At 49.1% G+C, this 19,479-nt stretch overlaps 1 protein-coding gene across 1 annotated transcript in view; it reads right to left on the bottom strand.

Annotated features, from left to right (window-relative positions):
• Positions 1-245: 245 nt before the first annotated feature.
• Ube2ql1 (ubiquitin conjugating enzyme E2 Q family like 1) overlaps positions 246-19,479 on the bottom strand; it is a 39,056-nt gene continuing 19,822 nt past the window's right edge. Inside the window, exon 2 of the mRNA XM_028873679.2 lies at positions 246-603. Within this exon, the coding sequence (XP_028729512.1) occupies positions 472-603 (132 nt within the window). The 3' untranslated portion in view covers positions 246-471. The remainder of the gene's footprint in view (positions 604-19,479) is intronic.

Raw genomic sequence — 19,479 nt, 5'->3', positions numbered from 1 at the left:
AGAGCACAGCGGAACAGGGGCCAGCGGGGGCCCGGTGGTGCGCGGTGCTCCAGACTTGGGAACAACAAGGCCTTGCACATGGAAATGAAGTGGGCGGGGCACTGAGATTCCCGCCCGCTGCTCCGGGCTGCAGTCATGGAAAGAAGCTAAGGGCAATGGGACAGGTGGGCGGGCGGGCGGAGGGGCCGGGGGGGGGTGGGGGTGGGGAGGGGGGCTGGGAAACATCATCATCTCGACATGTGTTCTAAAGTGACTTAGAGACGGTCATTTATTATGGAAACACAATCCTGAACAGTTCGCTCTTTCTCTCCGTAAACACACCAGTTCATAAATAACTTAAGCGTGTCCTTTGAATTCGGGACACAGTTCTGGCTGGAGTAGAAAAGGGTAGAAGATGCGCAGCGGTGGTGGGAGGAGATGGCAGGGTGGAGTGTGGACGGGCTGCTCAAGCGTCGCGGGAGCGTGCGGGCATCAGCCGTCGGACACGGGCGGGGTGACCCAGCCGTACTTCTCGTGCGTCTTCACCAGACTCTTAAAGGTTGCTTCCGCTTCCTTGCGGCTGAAGGACTTTTTTGACTTGCCGGCTTTTCTGCAGATCCGACCCTGTGTGAGAAGGAAAGGGACACCAGGTTAGAGAGGCTCAGCAGTGGACCTGTCTCCCGATAGGTTTGTTGAAGGTGGTGGGCATTTCTGATGTCAGAGCAGAGGCGATGTGTTGACCACCAGCAAGGACGACGGGGCACTCTCACGGAACAGATGGAGGGCTACAGCTTTTCTTTGATAGAGAACACAAGGGAGAGCCAGAGACTGTAAACCTTTTGGGGGTGCAGACACTTTTTCCCCCCAAACCATAGCCTCAGCTTTATCCAAACTGGTTCAGTCTGTGAGGCTGGAAGGCAGCCTTCCTGCATCCCTGAAACACAGTTGAAAGATCCCATAGGAGAAGAGCATCATTAGAGCATCATTTCAGACGGAAGCCTTCTCACTGGAACGCTTCAAGTGTAACTTCCGGGTTTTCTTTGACAGCCATGGAAATAAATACATTTATATATAGATGAGTATATTATGTGTTCACAATGCAATTAAAAACTAAAATTTTAAAACCAAGCTTGGAAGCAATTACTGAATTCTGGAGGCAGGTGGGGGTCAGAGGTCAGAACCATCTCCTCAAAAAGACTGTGTGTGTTCTGAAGGACTGAAGACCGGGTCATACAGTGGACCAGATAACCTGTTCCACCTTAAGGTGGCTGAGAAGACTCAGAGAAGAAGCTGGGTGTGTCCAACCATTTGATAGATGACAACATGTTCTCATCTACAAAGTTTACTCTTTGAAAACTACATAACTGAGTAACAAAAAGGATGCAAAAATGTCTCACAATGTTTTCAGTAAGTTTATGCTGTCATGTTGGGTCAAATTCACAGCTACATGCAGCCTGAAGGCAGAGGGGTGGACATGCCTGCTAGGCCATGAGAAATGAGGAAAGAGGTGTCAGGATTGAAACAAACATATATCTGAGATCCTGTGGTTTGTCACCAGGAGTTGGGATGGCAGTGGGTCCTTCCTGGAAAGCCTGCTGTGACTCTTAGTCATCTAGGCTCTTAAGTGACTGCTCACCTGAGTTGTCGCCTTTGGCCTTGTGGACATGCTCACACCTAACCAGGGTCGAGCTTTCCTGGGGTTTAGTTTTCTCTTTGAGCAACCATGCACATGTTATACACAGATGGGGCCCAAACACCCCCAAAGACACAACTGCCTTCCATCAGCCGGCCACCTGCCTCCAGCTGCCCACGACTTCTTGGAAATGGAACAGGTTCTGTGTATTCCTGGGGTGCTACACTGATGTCACAGTGTGACTGCGTGCGTGTACTGGGCCCTGAACTGGAGTCAGGTCTCCATATGACACCACAGCCCTGCTCCACCACCCATGCACTGAGGTGGCCTCCGCCCAGGCTGTGGGGCCAGAGGTGGGAAGCTTGCTGCAACCCTAGCTAGCTCTCTCTGATAAGCCAAGTGAGAGGCACTGGACTGGCCAGGGGTGCAGGTCCTGGAAACCCGAGGATGGAAGAGCAGCTTGCACGTGTGAATTCAGAGCTTGCACTTGTAGTCCGATGGGACCTTCCTAGTCACAAGGCAGAAATCCAGGCAGGGGTGTTCTCCACGTCCAGTGGCCCCATTTCCAATGGTGCTCTGGCTTACTGCTGTCTCCCTGCTCTCCAGGACACCTGACACCCTTTATAAAGGCTTCCAGTCGGACCAAGTGAGCTTTCAAAGAGAGAAAGAGGACCTGAGGGGAGGGCAGGGAGCAGCTGCCTGAGGACTGTAACGATGTCCCTAAGTCTCGCCAGGGTATGAGCTCCATGCTTAATTATATACTTTGACACTTTCATGAAGGGTGGTTATACCCTATAACAAGAGGCCACCAAGATCTAGAAAGCCTTGGCGTCTAATCCGACATGAGGGAAAGTGTTTGTGCAGGAAAGTTGGTTCATACATCCACCGGGGCGGACAATTTGAGATAATGTGGGTATTTTAACCATCTCTTTTATTCCTTTGTATGGTACTGATGACTGATGATCTGACTGAGATTCTGAATAAAAGGACCCAGACAAACAGGCTTGCAGCAATTTTGGAATATTCAGTGGCTTTGTCACGAACATAAATTTGGCCTATTCTTTGTGAAAGTCCCAACTGTTGCAAGACACAACCAACCAACCCCCAGTGGAACAAGTGGTCCTTTGTTGCTTTTCTCTCTTCCCGGGAGGATCATGAACATAGAAGATCCAGTGCGAAGTCAATTTGACGGCCGGAGAGAGGCTGCCGGAAGCCTGCTGCTCAGGGCCTGCTTTCCACTAAGCTGCCAGTGAGAGGCTCCCAGCCCTGCCGTGAGCACACACACGGCCTGCCCACTTCAGATTGCTGGCCACCTCAGGTATCACACAGGTCAACATTAGATTCCGAAAGCAGCATTTCTTTTCCCGGTTCTGCCGGTGGCTGAGTGGTTTTCACTGGTGTGCCCTGCAGTGCCACGAGACAGGGAGAGGAGACCCCCTCTCCCACACGTTCTGTGGCCACGGCTAAACCTGTAAGGGAGTCTCCAGATTGCATTAGCTGAGTGAGTGGTAAGACTCAACCCTGAATGTGGTTGGCAACATTCCAGGAACTGGGGTCCCAGACTGAGTGAGAGGAGGAAGCCAGCCGGGCATCCAGCACTCAGCTTTCCCAGCTTCTTCACAGAGTGCGGGATGGGATGCCGCCTCACACTCCTGCTGGCATCACGACTTCCCTGTGGTGGTAGACTGTACCCTGGATCTGCCAGCCCAGACAAACCCGCCTTTCCTTAAGTTCCGTTCGCCAGGACTTACTTTGGTAGCGGCGGCAAGAACAGTTAACTAAGCACTTGTTACAGATTCACTGAGACAAGAAAAGGAACAGGAAACACTGAGAACTGTGAAGGAGATACAATAAAGGACTGTCTGTCTTATCCTCAGAGCATCCATCTTTCCAGTCTGTTTCCATATAACAACCAGAGTCTAGTCTCAGGTATTTCTTTTGAATAACTCTCATTTCTTCTCAACTATCTTTACTTGCATTTCACGAGAGAAGACGTGGATGAGACGCTCTTTGCCCTTCACTAGGAGAGCTTGGTGACATCCTCCAGAGTCTACGACAACATTCGTGATGTTCTTTCTCTCTCCGGAGCTACAGGTTGTTAAGGTGGTGCCAGGGAAACAGTGTTTGCCTCCTCAGTCTTTAGGGGTTCAGCCGGACAGTGATGAAAAAGAGTGATGGAAAATGAGAACACAGGAGCCGGACCTGCACCCGAGAAACAAAACCACTAGGTGTGCCTTTGGTTTGATCTTGCTTTGCTGGAGGCGTTAAAAAATATAGATGTGAGCGGGGCGGCGGCGGCAGTGGTGCACGCCTTTAATCCCAGCACTCGGGAGGCAGAACCAGGCAGATCTCTGTGAGTTCGAGGCCAGCCTGGTCTACAGAGCAAGATCCAGGACAGGCACCAAAAACTACACAGAGAAACCCTGTCTCAAAAAAAAAAAAAAAAAAAGTGTGTGTGTGTGTGTGTGTGTGTGTGTGTGTGTGTGTGTGTGTGTACATGCTTGTGCAGAAGCCAGAGGTCAAACTCGGGTGTCATTTCTCAGGCACCACCCACCTCACATTTTGATATATGATTTCTTACTTTATCTGGAACTCGCTGATGAGGCTGAGCTGGCTGTGAGTCCCAGCCATCTTCCTGTCTTTGCTTCCCCAGTACTAGGACTATAAGCATGCCCCACCATGCTTTTTCTACATGGCTTCTGGATGTCAGGCTCAGGGTCTTAGGCTCACACAGCCAACACTTTACCTACCATGCTCTGGCTTTGGGAGGTGGGAGGGCAGCCATGCGATTAAACACGAAGACATTCCCACGCAGCCAACAGGCGAATAGGTGGATCCAAAGACAGGTTCTCTAACTCTGCACAGTTCCCATTGTGCCCACCTACACATTGACCCTCAGTGGCCAGGGTTACCCTCAGTGGCCTTGTGGCCTCATTCATTTAGTGTGTTGGGCACTGGGTTAAAGAAGACGAAGTGATGCCACCTTTAGGAGCTTTGGGACCATCATCTGGACACGATGAGGGTGGAAGTGTGTTGTGGCTTCCTTGGTGCTGCAGCACTGGGGCTGGATGAATCTGCTGTGAGTTATTCTGTACAGAGTAGGTATAAGCATCATCCTGGCCTCAACCCACTAGGTGCTCCGTATGACAGTGTTCTTGACCAGACAATGTCAGATGTCCTGGAAGAACTTTCACTACCAACTGATATCTGGCTTAGGGACAAGCAAAGGGGCCTGGGCCCATCCTTACTGTTCAGCAGATACATGCAGCCATGTTTCTGGACTGGGAGCAGTGCTGGCTGCTGGACTGAGTCAGATGCTAAATGTCTTCCAGCCCAGCTTAGGAAAAGGAGAAAGGAAGGAAAGAGCACCGAGAAAAGGTGTGGGGCTGGAGGGATGGCTCAGCCGTTCAAGGCTAGACTCATAACCAAAAATATAGGAGAAAAGGTGTGACGATGCCTGTGTCCCCAGAGATTTTTGTTGGTGGTGCTGGAATTAGCTTTGAAATGCAGCCCTAAGTAAAGGCTTAAAATAGACCGCTGTACTCTGGGAGCCACGGGCAGATGCTCTGTGGGCTTACATATGGAATTTTTAGGCTGCGTGGTACACACACACACGCACACATGTGTGTATGCTTACGCATATGTACACACGCCGAGTGGGGGAGGAGTAGAATCAGCCGATTGATTTGCTGGTAAGTCCTTATCCCAGCCCTCCCTCCACACGTGCACTCCAGGGCAAGTTACCAACTCTCAGTTTTGTTGTCTGTAAAAGAATCATCACGTGTATCAGAAGACACCGGGTTTCCGAAAAGATTCAAGTGCAAAGCAGTGGATGGGTTTTTACTGTCAAGTCACCGTGCCGTCCACGCCCTTTAAGATCACGTCGTCAGTTTGCCTCCTTTCGAAACAGTCACAGAAACTCTGTCTTTTAAAGTGGAAATTATGACTCAGGTTATTTGTTATAAATCTGCCTTCACGCAGACCGGATGCATCGTGTTATCTAATTTCTCGGACTTTTCGTGTCCATTGTAACTGTCGGACGTGAACATCTCAGTTCTGTATTGCTCACTCCCATAGGTTTTTATCTATAAATAACCCTGTTTGGTATTTGTGCTCCCTTTGTCTGTGGGTTTTGAGTGTACATTAATGTTTCCAGATTCCTCCTGTAGAATTTCCGGGCTCCTGAACATTTTTTTTTTTCTGAGCCCTAATTCCAGAGCTGAGCCTTCCTTTCAAAGCCTTTAGAAGTGTAATTGCTGGTTTCTGGCATCCAGGAGCCATGTGCTGCAGCCAGCACAGCTTCCAAGCCTGGGTAGCTCTTCCCCAGGCTTCCTCTCTGTCACACGACTCCCTGGGGAGACGCATAAACCTCACCGGCTCCTGGCTTGAAGGAAAACGGGACACGCGGCGCTTGGAAACTTGAAAGGAGGCCCACGGGGGTGGGGGGGGGCAGACTTTCTTTTAAGGTTGGAAATTCAAAGCAAATCCTCAGCAAAATCCATTTGTAAGTTTACAACGGGGGCAGGTAGGATACAACACAGATAAGGCTGCGTCAAAGAAACCAGCTGCTCAGTCACAGCAAAGGACACTTAAACCATAGGAAAGAGACCGTTCTGGATGGGGTAAACCGAGGCATCAGATGGAAGGGCTTGGAGCACATGCAGCTGTTAGCATGACCTGAGTATGTGTGCATGCATGTGTGAGTGCATGTATGTCACTCATATACATGAGTATCTGTAATGCACACACACGTGTGTGTGTGTGTGTGTGTGTGTGTGTGTGTGTGTGTGTGTGTGAATGTGCACAGGCACATAGCTTGTCATAGGTGAGTCTGTGCAAGTGGAACACCGTAGTGGTGGCTTCCAAACTGTGCGGACAAATAAGTTCCCTGAAGGGATATGACCACTGCCTAGAGCCCAGCAGTGACCTCAAGGCCAGCTTCTTGCTGAACAGGGGAGCCCCAGGCTGCATGGATCAGTCTGGAGGTCAGTCAGTTCTGTGTCTAGGCCCAGGCTTAGTCACCCTTTGCAACTGCAATCAACACTGAGGGTCAGGAGGACAGAGACCGAGGGGCCTGAGATGGTGGGGGCATGCCCTTGGTGCCAATGTGCTGCTTTGGAATGCCAGTGGGGGTTGTCTGAAGTGAAAATCCCGGATTGCTGACTTCCCTCACGTCTCTGGAGGACGGTCTCAGACCCACAGTTACTGGTGAACAGCTGCTGTCTGGCTGTTTTCACAGAGGCCACTTCATCAGATCCTCAGGACTTGTATGGAGCCAGATATTCTATTCCTTGATTTCTAAAGGTTACAGAAGAGCCTGATCTGCTGAGACTGGAGGCCCTGTACCCTAGAAGACCTTGACAAGACCCAGGGAAGAGCATCATGGTCAGGGCCTCTGGAGGGGCCCAGGACACATCATGGAGGAGGGCTTCTTGGAAAGGCTGGAGGAAGATTTACTGAGCATGATGGGGACCCAGAGCATTCCTGTGACCCCGTCACTAGTGATTCCTGTCAGCCCATCGGCTCAGTTCCAATCCCCAGCACCTGGGCTTCAGGTTTCTGTGTTCTCAGATGGGATTTCATCAAAAGGTTTCTGCCAAGTGTGGCTCAGGATTCCTTTCATAGACACCCTGTAACAGATTCACTTAAACCCCTCTCTGGCATGGATGCTCCAGACGATTTGAAATCTGAAGCAGTTGATATCCAAAGGATTTTGGGTAAGAACAGTCATATATTTTCAGAGGATGTAACTCTGAACACAAAAGGGGACAGTGGGTAGACAGTGACCTCCCTCCATGTCCCAGTAGCATCTAATCCCAGTGGGATGCAGTGTGTCAGGCCTGGAAGAGCACAAGGTTAGACACAACACTGGGTCAGGCTGTCTTTGGCATGACTTCCCAGGGAGGTGCTTCAGTGGACTTAGGGCTTAGGTCAGCTTAGCTACGGTCACTCACGGTGCAGAGAAGGAGGGTGACAGCCTAGCAGAGGCAACACTGTGTCCATCCAAGCAGACATATGTGGACAGGACTTGGGGGAGGGATCAGTGAGGCCAGGATACTAGAGCAGCCTAAGGGGAAAACAGGTTTCCAGGACTGGGTGCTAAGTCTGTGCTGGCTGGGTTTGGGATGCACATCAATCAGAACTCCAGGCTGAAGGGGTAGGCATGGCTGGCCTGGCTCTCACACCAAGGAATGTAAACAGTTTTTGTGAAGAGGGTGCACAGGACAGATGGGAGAGAGGGAAGGAGCCTGCCTCCACTCTCTCTTGGACCATAAGCCTCTCAGAAGTCCCTCTCGCCTGGCCCGTGCTCTCCTTGTCCTGTGTGTCAACCACTATAGGGATGAACTTCTGTGGTCCATGGAGAGAGCAAGTGAGGACACACATGTGGCCCCACATCACCCACAGCGCCAGCTCTTAAGGAGCCTTAAATGAGTGACAGTGTTTGGATGTGAAATGTCCCCTACAAGCCCATGCATTTGGACACTTGTTCCCAGATTGGGGTGCTGTTTCAAGAGCTGGAGGAAGTAGATGGTTGGGGGCAAACCCTAAGGCAGTTCTGGACCAAGGTCTGCTTCTGCTGAGATGCTCCCTCCTCCACGGAGCCGCTCTGCCTGTCTTTCCCGCCATGATGGACTTCATCACCTCCGTCCGAGAGCCAGAATCAATCCTTACACTCCCAAGTGGCTCCTGGTGTCAGGCATCTGATCACAGCGACGAGAAAAGTTTAACCAATGCAGACGGCTACTTGAGAACTCTCCTACTTTTATGTTTTAGTAGTTGCTGCATTTGGGAAGAAATATGTTTCTTTAACGGAAAGAGCAGCTTATCCATAAAGGAGCCCTAAGTGGGCAGTCCAAAAGTCCCCAAGAACCGGTCAAGTAACTGTCATCTGAAGAGTCTCCAGTGGCTGCTAGAGACATTGGGAAGGCAAATGCATGGGGCTTCCTACTCCTCAGTTGGCAAGCCTGGTGGAGGGAGCCTCCAGCTGAAATAGTAAGTTTAGGAAATAATGAATAAATAAGTGAATGAATGCAATGGGCAGATTAAGATCCCCGTGATGGGAGGATAAGAGACCATTTTTGTAAGAATCTGACTGTTTGGTGCAAGGTAGGAGAAGATCTCAGTGCAAGCCACTACACTCAAGAGGAAATGTTTCCTCACAGAGAAACCTTACAGAACAACAGATTGTTTAACCCAGTCCCAAATATTTCCCCAATTCTTAGGCCGTTTATGGATTCAGGTACACTCTTAATTTTGTGAAACCTCGTGGAAGGAGAAACTATCGTTGGTTTTGTGTACATTTTGATGGTGTTCACTGAGAGGCTTTTAAAGTGAAGGCACTTTAATTAATAATGCCATAAAAATCCCCCAGCCGCCGGCAATGCCAAAGGCATACTTCACAGAGTCTCAGAAACACAGAACATCATTTTCCTCTCCAGCCTAAAGAAAGTTCTAGCAATTGTTGAGTCTGCATCGAAACAGATGGTATTTTGTTGGAAGAATCAAGCACAGAAAAAGCAACATTTCTGCTAAAAATGTGCGTGATATCAGATGATCATTTTAAAGTTGCTGTTTTGAGACTTACTAGCACACTTTTGCTTGAGCATTCAGGTCCTCGGGGTGGGGTCCAGTAGAGTTTATCCTACCACAGTGGAGAGACAGTAAGATTTGAGGGAAGGGAGACACGACCCGCCGTGTGACAGACACTGTTCTCAGGCTGGGGCAGTCCTCCCGTGAGATAGGCCAGAACACCCTAGCAGTTGGGCTCAGTGACCTTCTATACACGTGATGTAACCGAGACACAGAAAGATCAGTGAGGCGCTTAAAGTCACAAAACTTGGAACACTCCAGCCAGATTCTCACAAAGGAGTCTTTGGCTGTGAAGTTAGGGTGACCCATAGAACAGAGGACAAGCAAGGCAGAGACCCCCATCCCCCACAAATTTCCTGTCTTGGCTTCTCTGTGACTCCCTCCCCAGGGAGCTCTCTCCTGCTATTGATACCCCCCCCCTTTGAGTCTAGAACTCCAAGACTGTACCTTATTATCACCACTATGCATAAACCTCCAGTTTGCCACGGCGATCGCCCTGCCTTGACTGACACTTCTGGCCTTCCCCGTCTTCCCAGAGATTTGATCTGTTCATGGTACTGTTCACGTTACCTGTTCTAGCTTCCTTCCTGTTGCTGAGATAAAACACTGTTCAAAAGCAGCCTAGGGGAGGAAACGGTTGATTTGGCTCACACTTCCAGTCATACTCCATCACTGAGGGGAGTCAGGGCATGAACCCAAGCAAGAACTTGAAGCAGAAACCACGAGGAGAAACACTGCTGGCTGGCTTGTTCTCAGGCTCATTCATAGCCAGCTCTTTTATAGGGGCCAGGACCGCTTGCCCAGGAAATGATGATGCCACAGTGGGCAGTACTTTGCTGCATCGATTCACAGTCAAGATGTGTCTCCACAGACCAGCCTGGTAGAGGTACTTCCTCAGTGGAGACTTCTCAGGTGACTCTAGGCTGCACTGAGTTGGTAGATAACACTGTACGAGGGCAGTCCTATTCTAAGATAAGGAGTAATTGGCACTGTTCTGAGTCATTATTTTTGTGCTGTGCTAGGAATTGAACCTGGGCCTCATACATGCTGGGCAAGCACTCTACATTGGTCGAGCTGCATGTATCTCAATCTAGCCCCCAAGCTCAAATGAAGGAAGGAATGACCCTGACTGATCTTCCTGCCTCCACCTCCCTAGTGCTGGGACTGCAGGCACGCACCGCCACATTTGGCTTATGGATTCTGGAGGTGAGAACCCGGGCCTTGTGTGTGACAGGCAAACACTCTGCCAGCTGAACGAGATCCCCAGCCTCTTCATTTCCTTTAGATACTGCTTTACATGGGCCAAGCTGGGATACACAGCCAACCCTGTGTCTTTTCTTTTATAGTTCTCGATTCTGTATGGGCAGTTATAAAAATATCCTTATACGCCCACCTCATTTTCATGGGCAGACCTACAGACTATGCTATCCATGTTATCACTGCTCTCAGCAACGATTCTGGTCCCCTAGTCAAAGATGACTCTGTCTGATGGCGACTTTCAAGGGACAACAATGCTTTCCCAGCCAATTTGGCCTCTCGCTTCAGATCCTGGCCCGCTTTCTTCCCTGCCTGCAGGTTTTACGTCTCCATTCTCCATCTCCTTGGGACACATTTAGAAAATAGAATCAAGCGTGCATCCTCCAGCACCACAGAGGTCTGTATCCATTCGTTCTCAATCCTCTTCTGTTGGGGTTGGGGACAATTTTGTTCATTCCAGCCTGGGGCCACCCACCCACCCACGGCAAGCCCACCATGTCATGGATATCTCCATCTGTTCTTGCAGTCCTTGTCCCACCCAGGGGTTTTCCTAGGGCATCACATAAAAGTAGATGGACCCACGGCAAGCCACACTGTGGAAGAGGCTACACCGTCTCTGTCTCCAGGGAGGACACATCCCTGAGGGATATACACAGCTGAGCAGATGGTTTCCAGAGTGACACATGTGATCAAAGTTACTCACCCTTCCCACTTCCTGCCGTCTGCCCTTTCCCTACAGAAAGCCGGACACTGACAAGGCTCACTCTTCCCCACGCAGGACTATGCTTGTCTGTGACCCCAGACTCTTCCCCCTTTCAGCTGCCGTTGACTTGATCACTCTCCACCATCAAGCTATCGGAACATTTCTTTATTTCACAGGTCCTGCTAATCGGTTCCCTCAGCACAGACGATAGATAGGCAATGCCTCTGAAGAGAAACCCCTCCCAAACGAGGGGGACCAAGATGGTACTAGAGAGTGTGACAGCAGAGAGTGCCAGGGGATTGGTGTGCACGAAGAGAGGGCGACCACGCTCTGATGTCTGCCCCTGCTCGCAGAAGGCCGTGATTTGGAGGAAAATTGTTCTAGGAAAAAATGCACTAAGAAGGAGAACGGGATCTCTCAGGCAGCAGGGCAGCCTGGAATTCACTCCGCAGATGGTTTTTAACCTTGAGGTGCGGGTCTGCCTTTGCACTTGCTGTGGTATTTCACGGCTGTGATCTGTTCTGTCAGCAACAGGACTTGTAACGACAGAGAAAGTCCACATTGCATATCACAGCACCCGCGTTTGCAGATGGGGAAAGAGTTGTGGCATTAAACAAATAAAACTCACTTGAGATATGTTTTCTGGAAAATTCAAATGAGAAAATGTTATGATTTGGGCACACACCACATAAAATACACACTACTCTTTTAGAATAACTTGTTCTTGGCATACAAACACAGCAACGGGACTATACGGACATTTATTTCATGTATTTTTACCAAACGTGTCCCTGAGGACAGGAAGTTGAATTTCAACCATTACACATATCCACACACTTGTGGGGCAGAAGCCCACCAGGTGTTGTGGCACAGTTTGCGGGGACAGAGCATGGTGTCCCAGGTGTGGCTTTTTTCAGACAGCATCAGGTGAAGACTGAACTCATGTTGTGGGGAAGGGTTGAGCCTCGGGGAAGAACAGTGAATGTTGGGAGTCTCTACAGAGCCGCCCACGCTCTGTCAACAGTCCACTTAGTTTACCACTGTGTTTAGGGACATGACATTTACAGCTTCAGTCTCCACCATTTGTCCAAATGCCACTTCCACTCCATCCAGACACGTCACCAGGTCACTCTCCTTGTCTCAGAGTGGACATCTTTTAAGGTCCAAATGATCGACTTTCTTCCCAATGTGTCTCCTTTTAACGCCTCATGGTAAAAGAAGCTACAGCAACTTCCATGGAGCTGTTTCTCTAAAGTCTGCAATGTTACCCTGACGCCTGGTGGAGTACTCCATCTTCTGGGCAAGAGTGCATGCCGGGTGCAGCCAAAGCTATCCTGGGGGAGGGACACAGGGCGGCTTCCGTAGGCATTCCCTTCTGTCCCTCACGATGACAACAAGCTGCTACAGGTCTACTTTAGCATGAAGGGCTGGGCTTCAGGGCGACTGTGGAGGATTTTTGCCATAGCTGAATTCACAGTGGCCTCGCAGTGTCTGCGTCTACATCAGCAGGACCCAGAGCAGATCATGGCCAGGGCTGAGCTCAGGTGGAGGGTTTTAGTGAGTCTAAGTAGGTATGTGAAGGTGCACAGTCTGAGGCAACATTGTGGTTATTACTGCCTCTTTGGAGGGATGTGGGTGGCTGCGTGGGTGTGGGCATGAGAGGTGGATCCACCTCGATGCCCTTGATGCCACAGAAGAGCCTAAATTGTCAAAGATCTAGAAACTTCAGTATCGACGCTGGCCACTGCTCTAAGGGCTTGGATGGGTGGCTACCTTAGGTAGACTCTGGTGGGGGTGGGGTTTGTAATTCTTGGAGTTGGCGGGGATCACTGGTTTACTTATTGATAGCCAGGAGGGGAGTGTCTAACAAGGACAGGTGAGGTGAGGATCACAAAGGCCAACTATGTTTTCCTGCTGAGAAAACTGTCATTAGCAAGTGGGCTGAAGGCCCCTAAAGGGACAGCAGAGTGTTGTCACAAATATGTTGTGGCTCACAGGTACTTCTGTCCCCTGCGGCCCTTTCTCCCAAACAAGCTGAGCTCAGGAGCACACTTGTCCAAGGCCTCTGCCCTTGGCCTTGAACCTCATGCCTAGACTACACTGGTCGCCAGCCCATTTCCCTAATGAGCAAGCACAGGGGAGTCCTATCTGAGGCAGCAAGAATTCAGCCTCTCTGTGACCCAGCGGGCAAGCTCCAAACCCCTTCTTAAAACCGATGCCTCCTCCCTGTGGAAAATTGGACCTTTAGGCCCTGAGAAACTTTTAATGACCAAACTCCCTACAAGAAGCCGTAAGCATTGGATACATTTGCCCCCAGAGCAGCCTCGGGATTGTTTTGTGCAGTGTCTGCTAATGAGGCGCTAATGAGGTGGCAGGCTGTAGGTGAGAGCAAGCATCCACTCCTCAGGCAGGAGTGAAGACTCCCCTCCCTGCTAGGACTCAGGCTGCAAGGAGGAGGGGGAGCCCTGGGAGGAGTCCCGATCCCTAGGATCTTAGCTGCTTCAGTAGACTGCTCACCACCCTGATTTCAAAGGCCCCCAAGGGCTCATTTCGAGTCATTTAAGTGGGTGTGATGCGCTTAGCACGAGTCATCCCAATACAGAATCACTCTATTTCCAAAAGCCTGCTCCATGGCAGGCCTGGCTGTGAAATCCAGCAGCCACCAGCAGAGGCTAAGTCCTGGAGGCCCGTGCATCTTCCTGTGGGAACCTCAGTGCTTCTAGGTTATTCTGCCTGCTCTCCTCATGCCTTCCGGGCACGCATGTCCTGTACGGCTGTGGATTCCTGGCCCTAGCCGGCAATGACTGGAATATTCTATTTTACAGCCAGAGCTCGAAGCTCCCTCCATCCCACCCCAGCCTCCTTCAGTCACTCCTCCACCGCTACCACCCACATCGCCTTCCTACCCCTCACTGTGGACCAACACGGTGTCTTGCGCAATTCAGAGCCTGAGTACAAAGAAAATACTGATCACACAGTGTGCTGGGACCAGCTGGAGGAGAAGAAAGGTTCCATGTGACTTGAGGGCTGCGCTGTGTCTTTCAAAACTCTTTCTAATCTGCTGGCGGCATCATCCAGGTGCTCCGAGCAACCGGGGCTGGCTCCAGAGTAAATGAGACCCAACGCTTTTTCGTGTTGCCAATGAAACAGGGCAGAGATAGGGCCCGAAACGGCTTAGTGAGTGTTGCCGAAACAAGTTGGAGACCTCAGTCTAAAACATAGTGTTCTATGATCATAAAATAGATTTAAGATTGCAATCAAGCGAAGAAGCTGATTCTAAATTCCAGTTTCTAGCCTTTCTCTCTCTCTCTCTCTTTTTCCTTTTTTTTTTGGGGGAAGGGTTTCTCCGTGTAGTTTTGGTGCCTGTCCTGTCTCACTCTGTAGACCAGGCTGGCCTCAAACTCACAGAGATCCACCTGGCTCTGCCTCCCAAGTGCCTGGATTAAAGGTGTGTGCCACTACTGCCTGGCTCTAGTCTCTTTTGAAAAGCTTAGAAAACAGAGGAACTGATTTTTTTCCTCTGTCCTAATAAAATGGAAAAAAACATTCTCCATAAATAACTGAGACGGCTGCTAGTATTTCCAAGTCATTTCTGGGGTTATGCTCTGACTCTTCCTTAATTTGTATGAGTATGTGGCAATATAGCCTTTGCTTTTTGAGCAAGAATTACATTAGTAAAAAGAATCCCCCCTGATTTTATGAGCATCCCTGGAAACCTTTGAACAATACCTACTGTATACTCTGGCATGGTTTTGGAAAGCTTGTGCCAGACCCTGCTCTGAGCATGTGCATAAACGTCCCAGTCTTCATCCAGGTGACAATTCCACAGTCTCTCCCGGTGAGAGGAAACTGAGGCACCGTTTAAGGAGCACAAAGTCACACAGCCAGCTGTAGACTGTGCAATGCTGGGTTGCAGAGTTTATGACTGCGTTCACTTCTCACTCCACGTGACCCTGACCACATCTGCACTCGTTGCTCGGGTACTGAGTTCCACAAGCCCTGCACAGCTCTCTATGTCCTGCATCAGGTGAGTGCTCAGGCAAGTTCATGGAGGACACACGACTGTTGTAGAATTCTCCCCCTATAACAGGGAGTGCAGCCCTTATACCATGGCTGGAAGGTTGGCGTACACAGCCCCACTTCTCAATGTGACCCACATGGTGTTTCACATGTGACAGCTGGGCTAATTTTAATTGAGTTGTACTTTTGCAAATGAATGATTGGAGACTTCGGGTCAGATAATTTCTCTGTGGTAGAGGGGCAGCACCATAAATCTTTCTCTCGTTCCGGAATCAGGGCTGGACCCCATAATGCTTGAACATTTACCAGAAATGTCAGCCCCTTGCGGACTCCTGGAATCCTTCAATGCCGCTTCAATGAGCCAGGACAAGCAGCCTCACTGGGCTACAGAATAGCCGGCCCTCACCATGCCACACACGTCACCATCACTGTTGCCATCCCGAGAGCCCAGGCTCCGCCCCGGCCAGTAACCAACATGGCCTCACCAATTATTGTTATGTTAGCCTCATGTACTATTAGATCTCACACGCATGCCATTTTAGCCCCACAGAGTTGGACCTCCAACCACACTCAAGTTCTGATCACGGAGTCTCTGTGAATATCCTTCACAAGGTAAGCAATTTCAGAACACTTAGGGTTTCACAGTAGACATCTACCATGTTGCTGAAAGTGGGCAGTGCCGTGGCTGTTTGCCGGTGACACCATGGAGGAGCTATTGTGGAGAGGGTTAGGGGACATCCAAAGGAGTTAAGGAGAAAGCCACCAAAACTCCCCTTTTCCTCACAATGGGAAAGTTCATCCAGGTGTATTTTGTACACTGACAGAATAAGTTAATTCCCCTCTGCCTGTTATTGTGGTACTGACTTTGGCTTGCTTTATGATTTAAAGACTCACAAACACCAGCTTTATCCAGTCTTTGAAATGACCCAGTCAGTTTCCCTCTTGCTTTGTTTCACTTGTGTTTGTGTTATCGAGGGGTTTTCTTATCACCGAGATACAATACTAGACTAACTTTGCTATTTAAAGATGGTGGAATTGAGTATGCAGAAGTGGTAAGGGCCGGGCTACTTTTGAAGAATGTGATACGATAAGGAACATTGGCACCCCAAAACCACTGTGTGATTCTTATATTTCTATCTCCTTGACAACTGGACTGGCTGCATGGGCCCTTCCCACAGGGAATGCAAGCCAAGCAATGTGAGTGTCCTTGTGGGTACAGCTAGGAAGGGATGCGGACCCGATGCCCACACTTCGGGTCAGGGTGGGGACCTGATGCAGGAGTCATATCTGCATAGACTGGCTCTGAAGTGTAGGTCATTGGTCAGGCCTGATCACCTCTTGGGACCAGAGTTTTCTGCTATGAGTAAAGTTCTTGGCAAATAATCGAAATTTTTTCATTAGCTACAAAAAAGCTTGGACAAGAAAGTTATTCACTGTGTGCAGAGAAGTGAGGCTGATCTCTGCCCACATGATGGAGAGAGACTCCAGGTGAAGGGAAATCGAAGGCCGTTGGTGAAGACAGAGTGCATTCTGTGAGAGCTTGGAGAGAAGTGCTCTACACGCAGCATTACCACCAAAGATGGATATATGCAACTACTTTCCACACAGAGTTTGATTCTCCATTAAAACACCAGAGGAGGAGAACAGAGAAAATGTAGGAAATACTGGGAACATCTAAAACCCACAGGGAAAAGATCTAGAAATGAAGGAATTCTAAGAAACTGGTAACAAAACTCACGCAACCAGGAAACTTAATGCACAGATGCCAAGTCTCACTAGCATAAGAAAATGTTAAGTTTAAAAATGAACCGTGTTTTACCAGTGAGAGTAGAGAGTTCAGTGTTTAAGGGTGTGTGTGAAGAGGTCACAGGCTCATTCATGATAACTTCTCCTGAGGCAATTTGCTGATATGCATCCAATCAGTAAGCAGCCGGACCCCACCCTTTGATGCAGGACCCCACCTGTGAGGCTTCGTTTATGGGAATGGAAGCACAGGAAGAAGTCTGAAGTGTAGTCTATGTACCATGCACACTGTTGAGGGCAGGGAAGGGCTACAGGACCCTGGCTGTCTACTCAGTCATCCAAGGCACTTCTCTTCTTTCAGTGGGGTGTGCTGGGCTAGCAGTCTTTAAAGAGGTGACAGACCAGAAAGAAGGCTGGTGGATATAGGCAGAAAGACATGTGAGCTCCAGACCTCTGTGCAGGAGTGGCCCTGGGTTTCTGTGTGTGTGTGTGTGTCACATGTGTACAGCTGGCTCTGCATAGACCCCATATAAAAATCTGGATGCTCTCTAGTCAGAGATCTATAGGTGTTAGACAACCAACACGCCACCACAATCTCACACACTGTCATCCTGTCCGGGATCTTCATGGCCCTTTCAGGAGGAGACAAACCTTTGACAGTGACAGAAAAGACCATAGCGTAATACTGACCACCACACCAAACTAGAGTGGACTTGTTGGCACCCAGACAGCTGTGGGCCAGTGGAGGGGCAGAGATGACTCCTGGGGAGGACATGCCTTCTGAGAGGTCATCCATAAAATGCTATGTTCTGTCTTCTGGGTACTTCTGCATCTTTGGAGAGAGAAATCCTGTGTTCATTGCTAGTTCACCCAATGAACCAGAATGGCAGCACAGCCTTTTACCACAGCTCCCTCAAAGTCAGCACTCTTGTTTTTTTGGCAAGGTCTCACTCCAGCTTTATTATAAGCATCACTGGAGGATGGAATTGGGGAACCATCTATTTCTCCATTCAACAGTTGCCGTCCTTAGGGCAGATGACCAAAGTCAGCAGCAATAGAGAAAATCCATTTATGCCATTGGTCATTTAATTGCCTTTTAGATTAAGTACATTAAAAGGAAGAAAAAAAATTAAAGATCATTTTAATTGTCATATTGCAAACATTGGGGATATCTCCCTGAAGTTAAGATGTAAATAGCTATATGCATTCTATTTGAATAAAAATTTATATAAGTATTTTTAAATATCCATTTTAACTTTATAAATATCCCAGATTCATACATACATATGCATGCCTATATTCACACACACTTGCATACATATATGTATGGATGCACATACAGAGAATCAAGCCTTAGCTACCCCTGCTTCTTGCGGGGGAAGGCCTCCCAGGGATATCAACCAAACATGACATATTAAGTTGCAACAAGAATATGCACATCCCATCATATTAAGACTGGATGTGGTAACTCAGTAGAAGGAAAAGGGTCCCATACATAGGCAAAAAAGTCAGCGACCATCTGTGCTCCCATTGTTAGGAGTCTCAAAAGAACAGCAAGCTAAACAACCATATCATATATGCAAAGGGCCTAGGTCAGCCCCTATAGGGTCCATGATTGTTGCTTCAGTCTCTGTGAGCCCCTTTAGGCCCTACTTAGTTGATTTTGTAGACCATTTTCTTGTGGTGTCCTTGACTCCTCTGGCTCCTACAATCCTTCCTCGCCCTCTTCTGCAGGATTCCCCAAGCTCCGCCTATGTTTAAGCCTTAACTGTCTTGACAGGCTATGTATGACTCAGCAGGTTTATGGAGACTCTCCTGAACATCTGGGACTGGCCAGCCTTGGCAGCCAAGTGTGGAAACATGCCTAGGACCATCTAAGCAGTCGAGCAGCTGGACCTGGGAGATGCAGCCAGGCCTCTGGCAGCTTTGCTACTCTCTGTGGACTTCAGTGCATGAAACCAAGCCTACCTTATCCTTGGAGAATTCAAAGGAGAAGAACACAGATGAAAGTGTGGGGTGACTGGAGGCACAGACTCTATCAGTTTCTGCTGGGAGCCAAAAGGGTGATGATAGTCTGTTCTTGGGCCTCGGTGGCAGACTGGCTATGATGTTTGGGGATATTCTAAGGAACAGATGCAAGGTGCACACTAATAAAAAAGATATTCTATGCTCTGGAATAACCTTTCTGTATACTGTGAATATGTATTGCTCTCATTGGTTAATAAAAAGCTGACAGGCCAGTAGCCAGGCAGGAAGTGTAGGTGGGACAGCCAGACACAGAGGATTCTGGGAAGAAGAAGGGCAGAGTCAGAGGAGTCACCAGCCAGATGCAGAGGGGACAGAAGATAAACATGTCATGCTAATAAAGGTATCACCACATGGCAGAGCATAAATAAGGAATATGGGTTAACTTAAAATGTAAGAGCTAGTCAGTAATAAGCCCAAGCTATTGGCCAAGCATTTGTAATTAATATAAGCCTCTGTGTGGTTACTTGGAATTGGCGGGTGGGAAAGAAATGGCCGCCCACAGTTCTCCCTGCCATGCCTTGCAGGA

Source organism: Peromyscus leucopus, chromosome 19, assembly GCF_004664715.2.
Source record: "Peromyscus leucopus breed LL Stock chromosome 19, UCI_PerLeu_2.1, whole genome shotgun sequence".
Taxonomy (NCBI): Eukaryota; Metazoa; Chordata; class Mammalia; order Rodentia; family Cricetidae; genus Peromyscus; species Peromyscus leucopus.
Note: the sequence above shows the minus strand (reverse complement) of the source record. Positions and strands in the feature narration are given on the sequence as shown.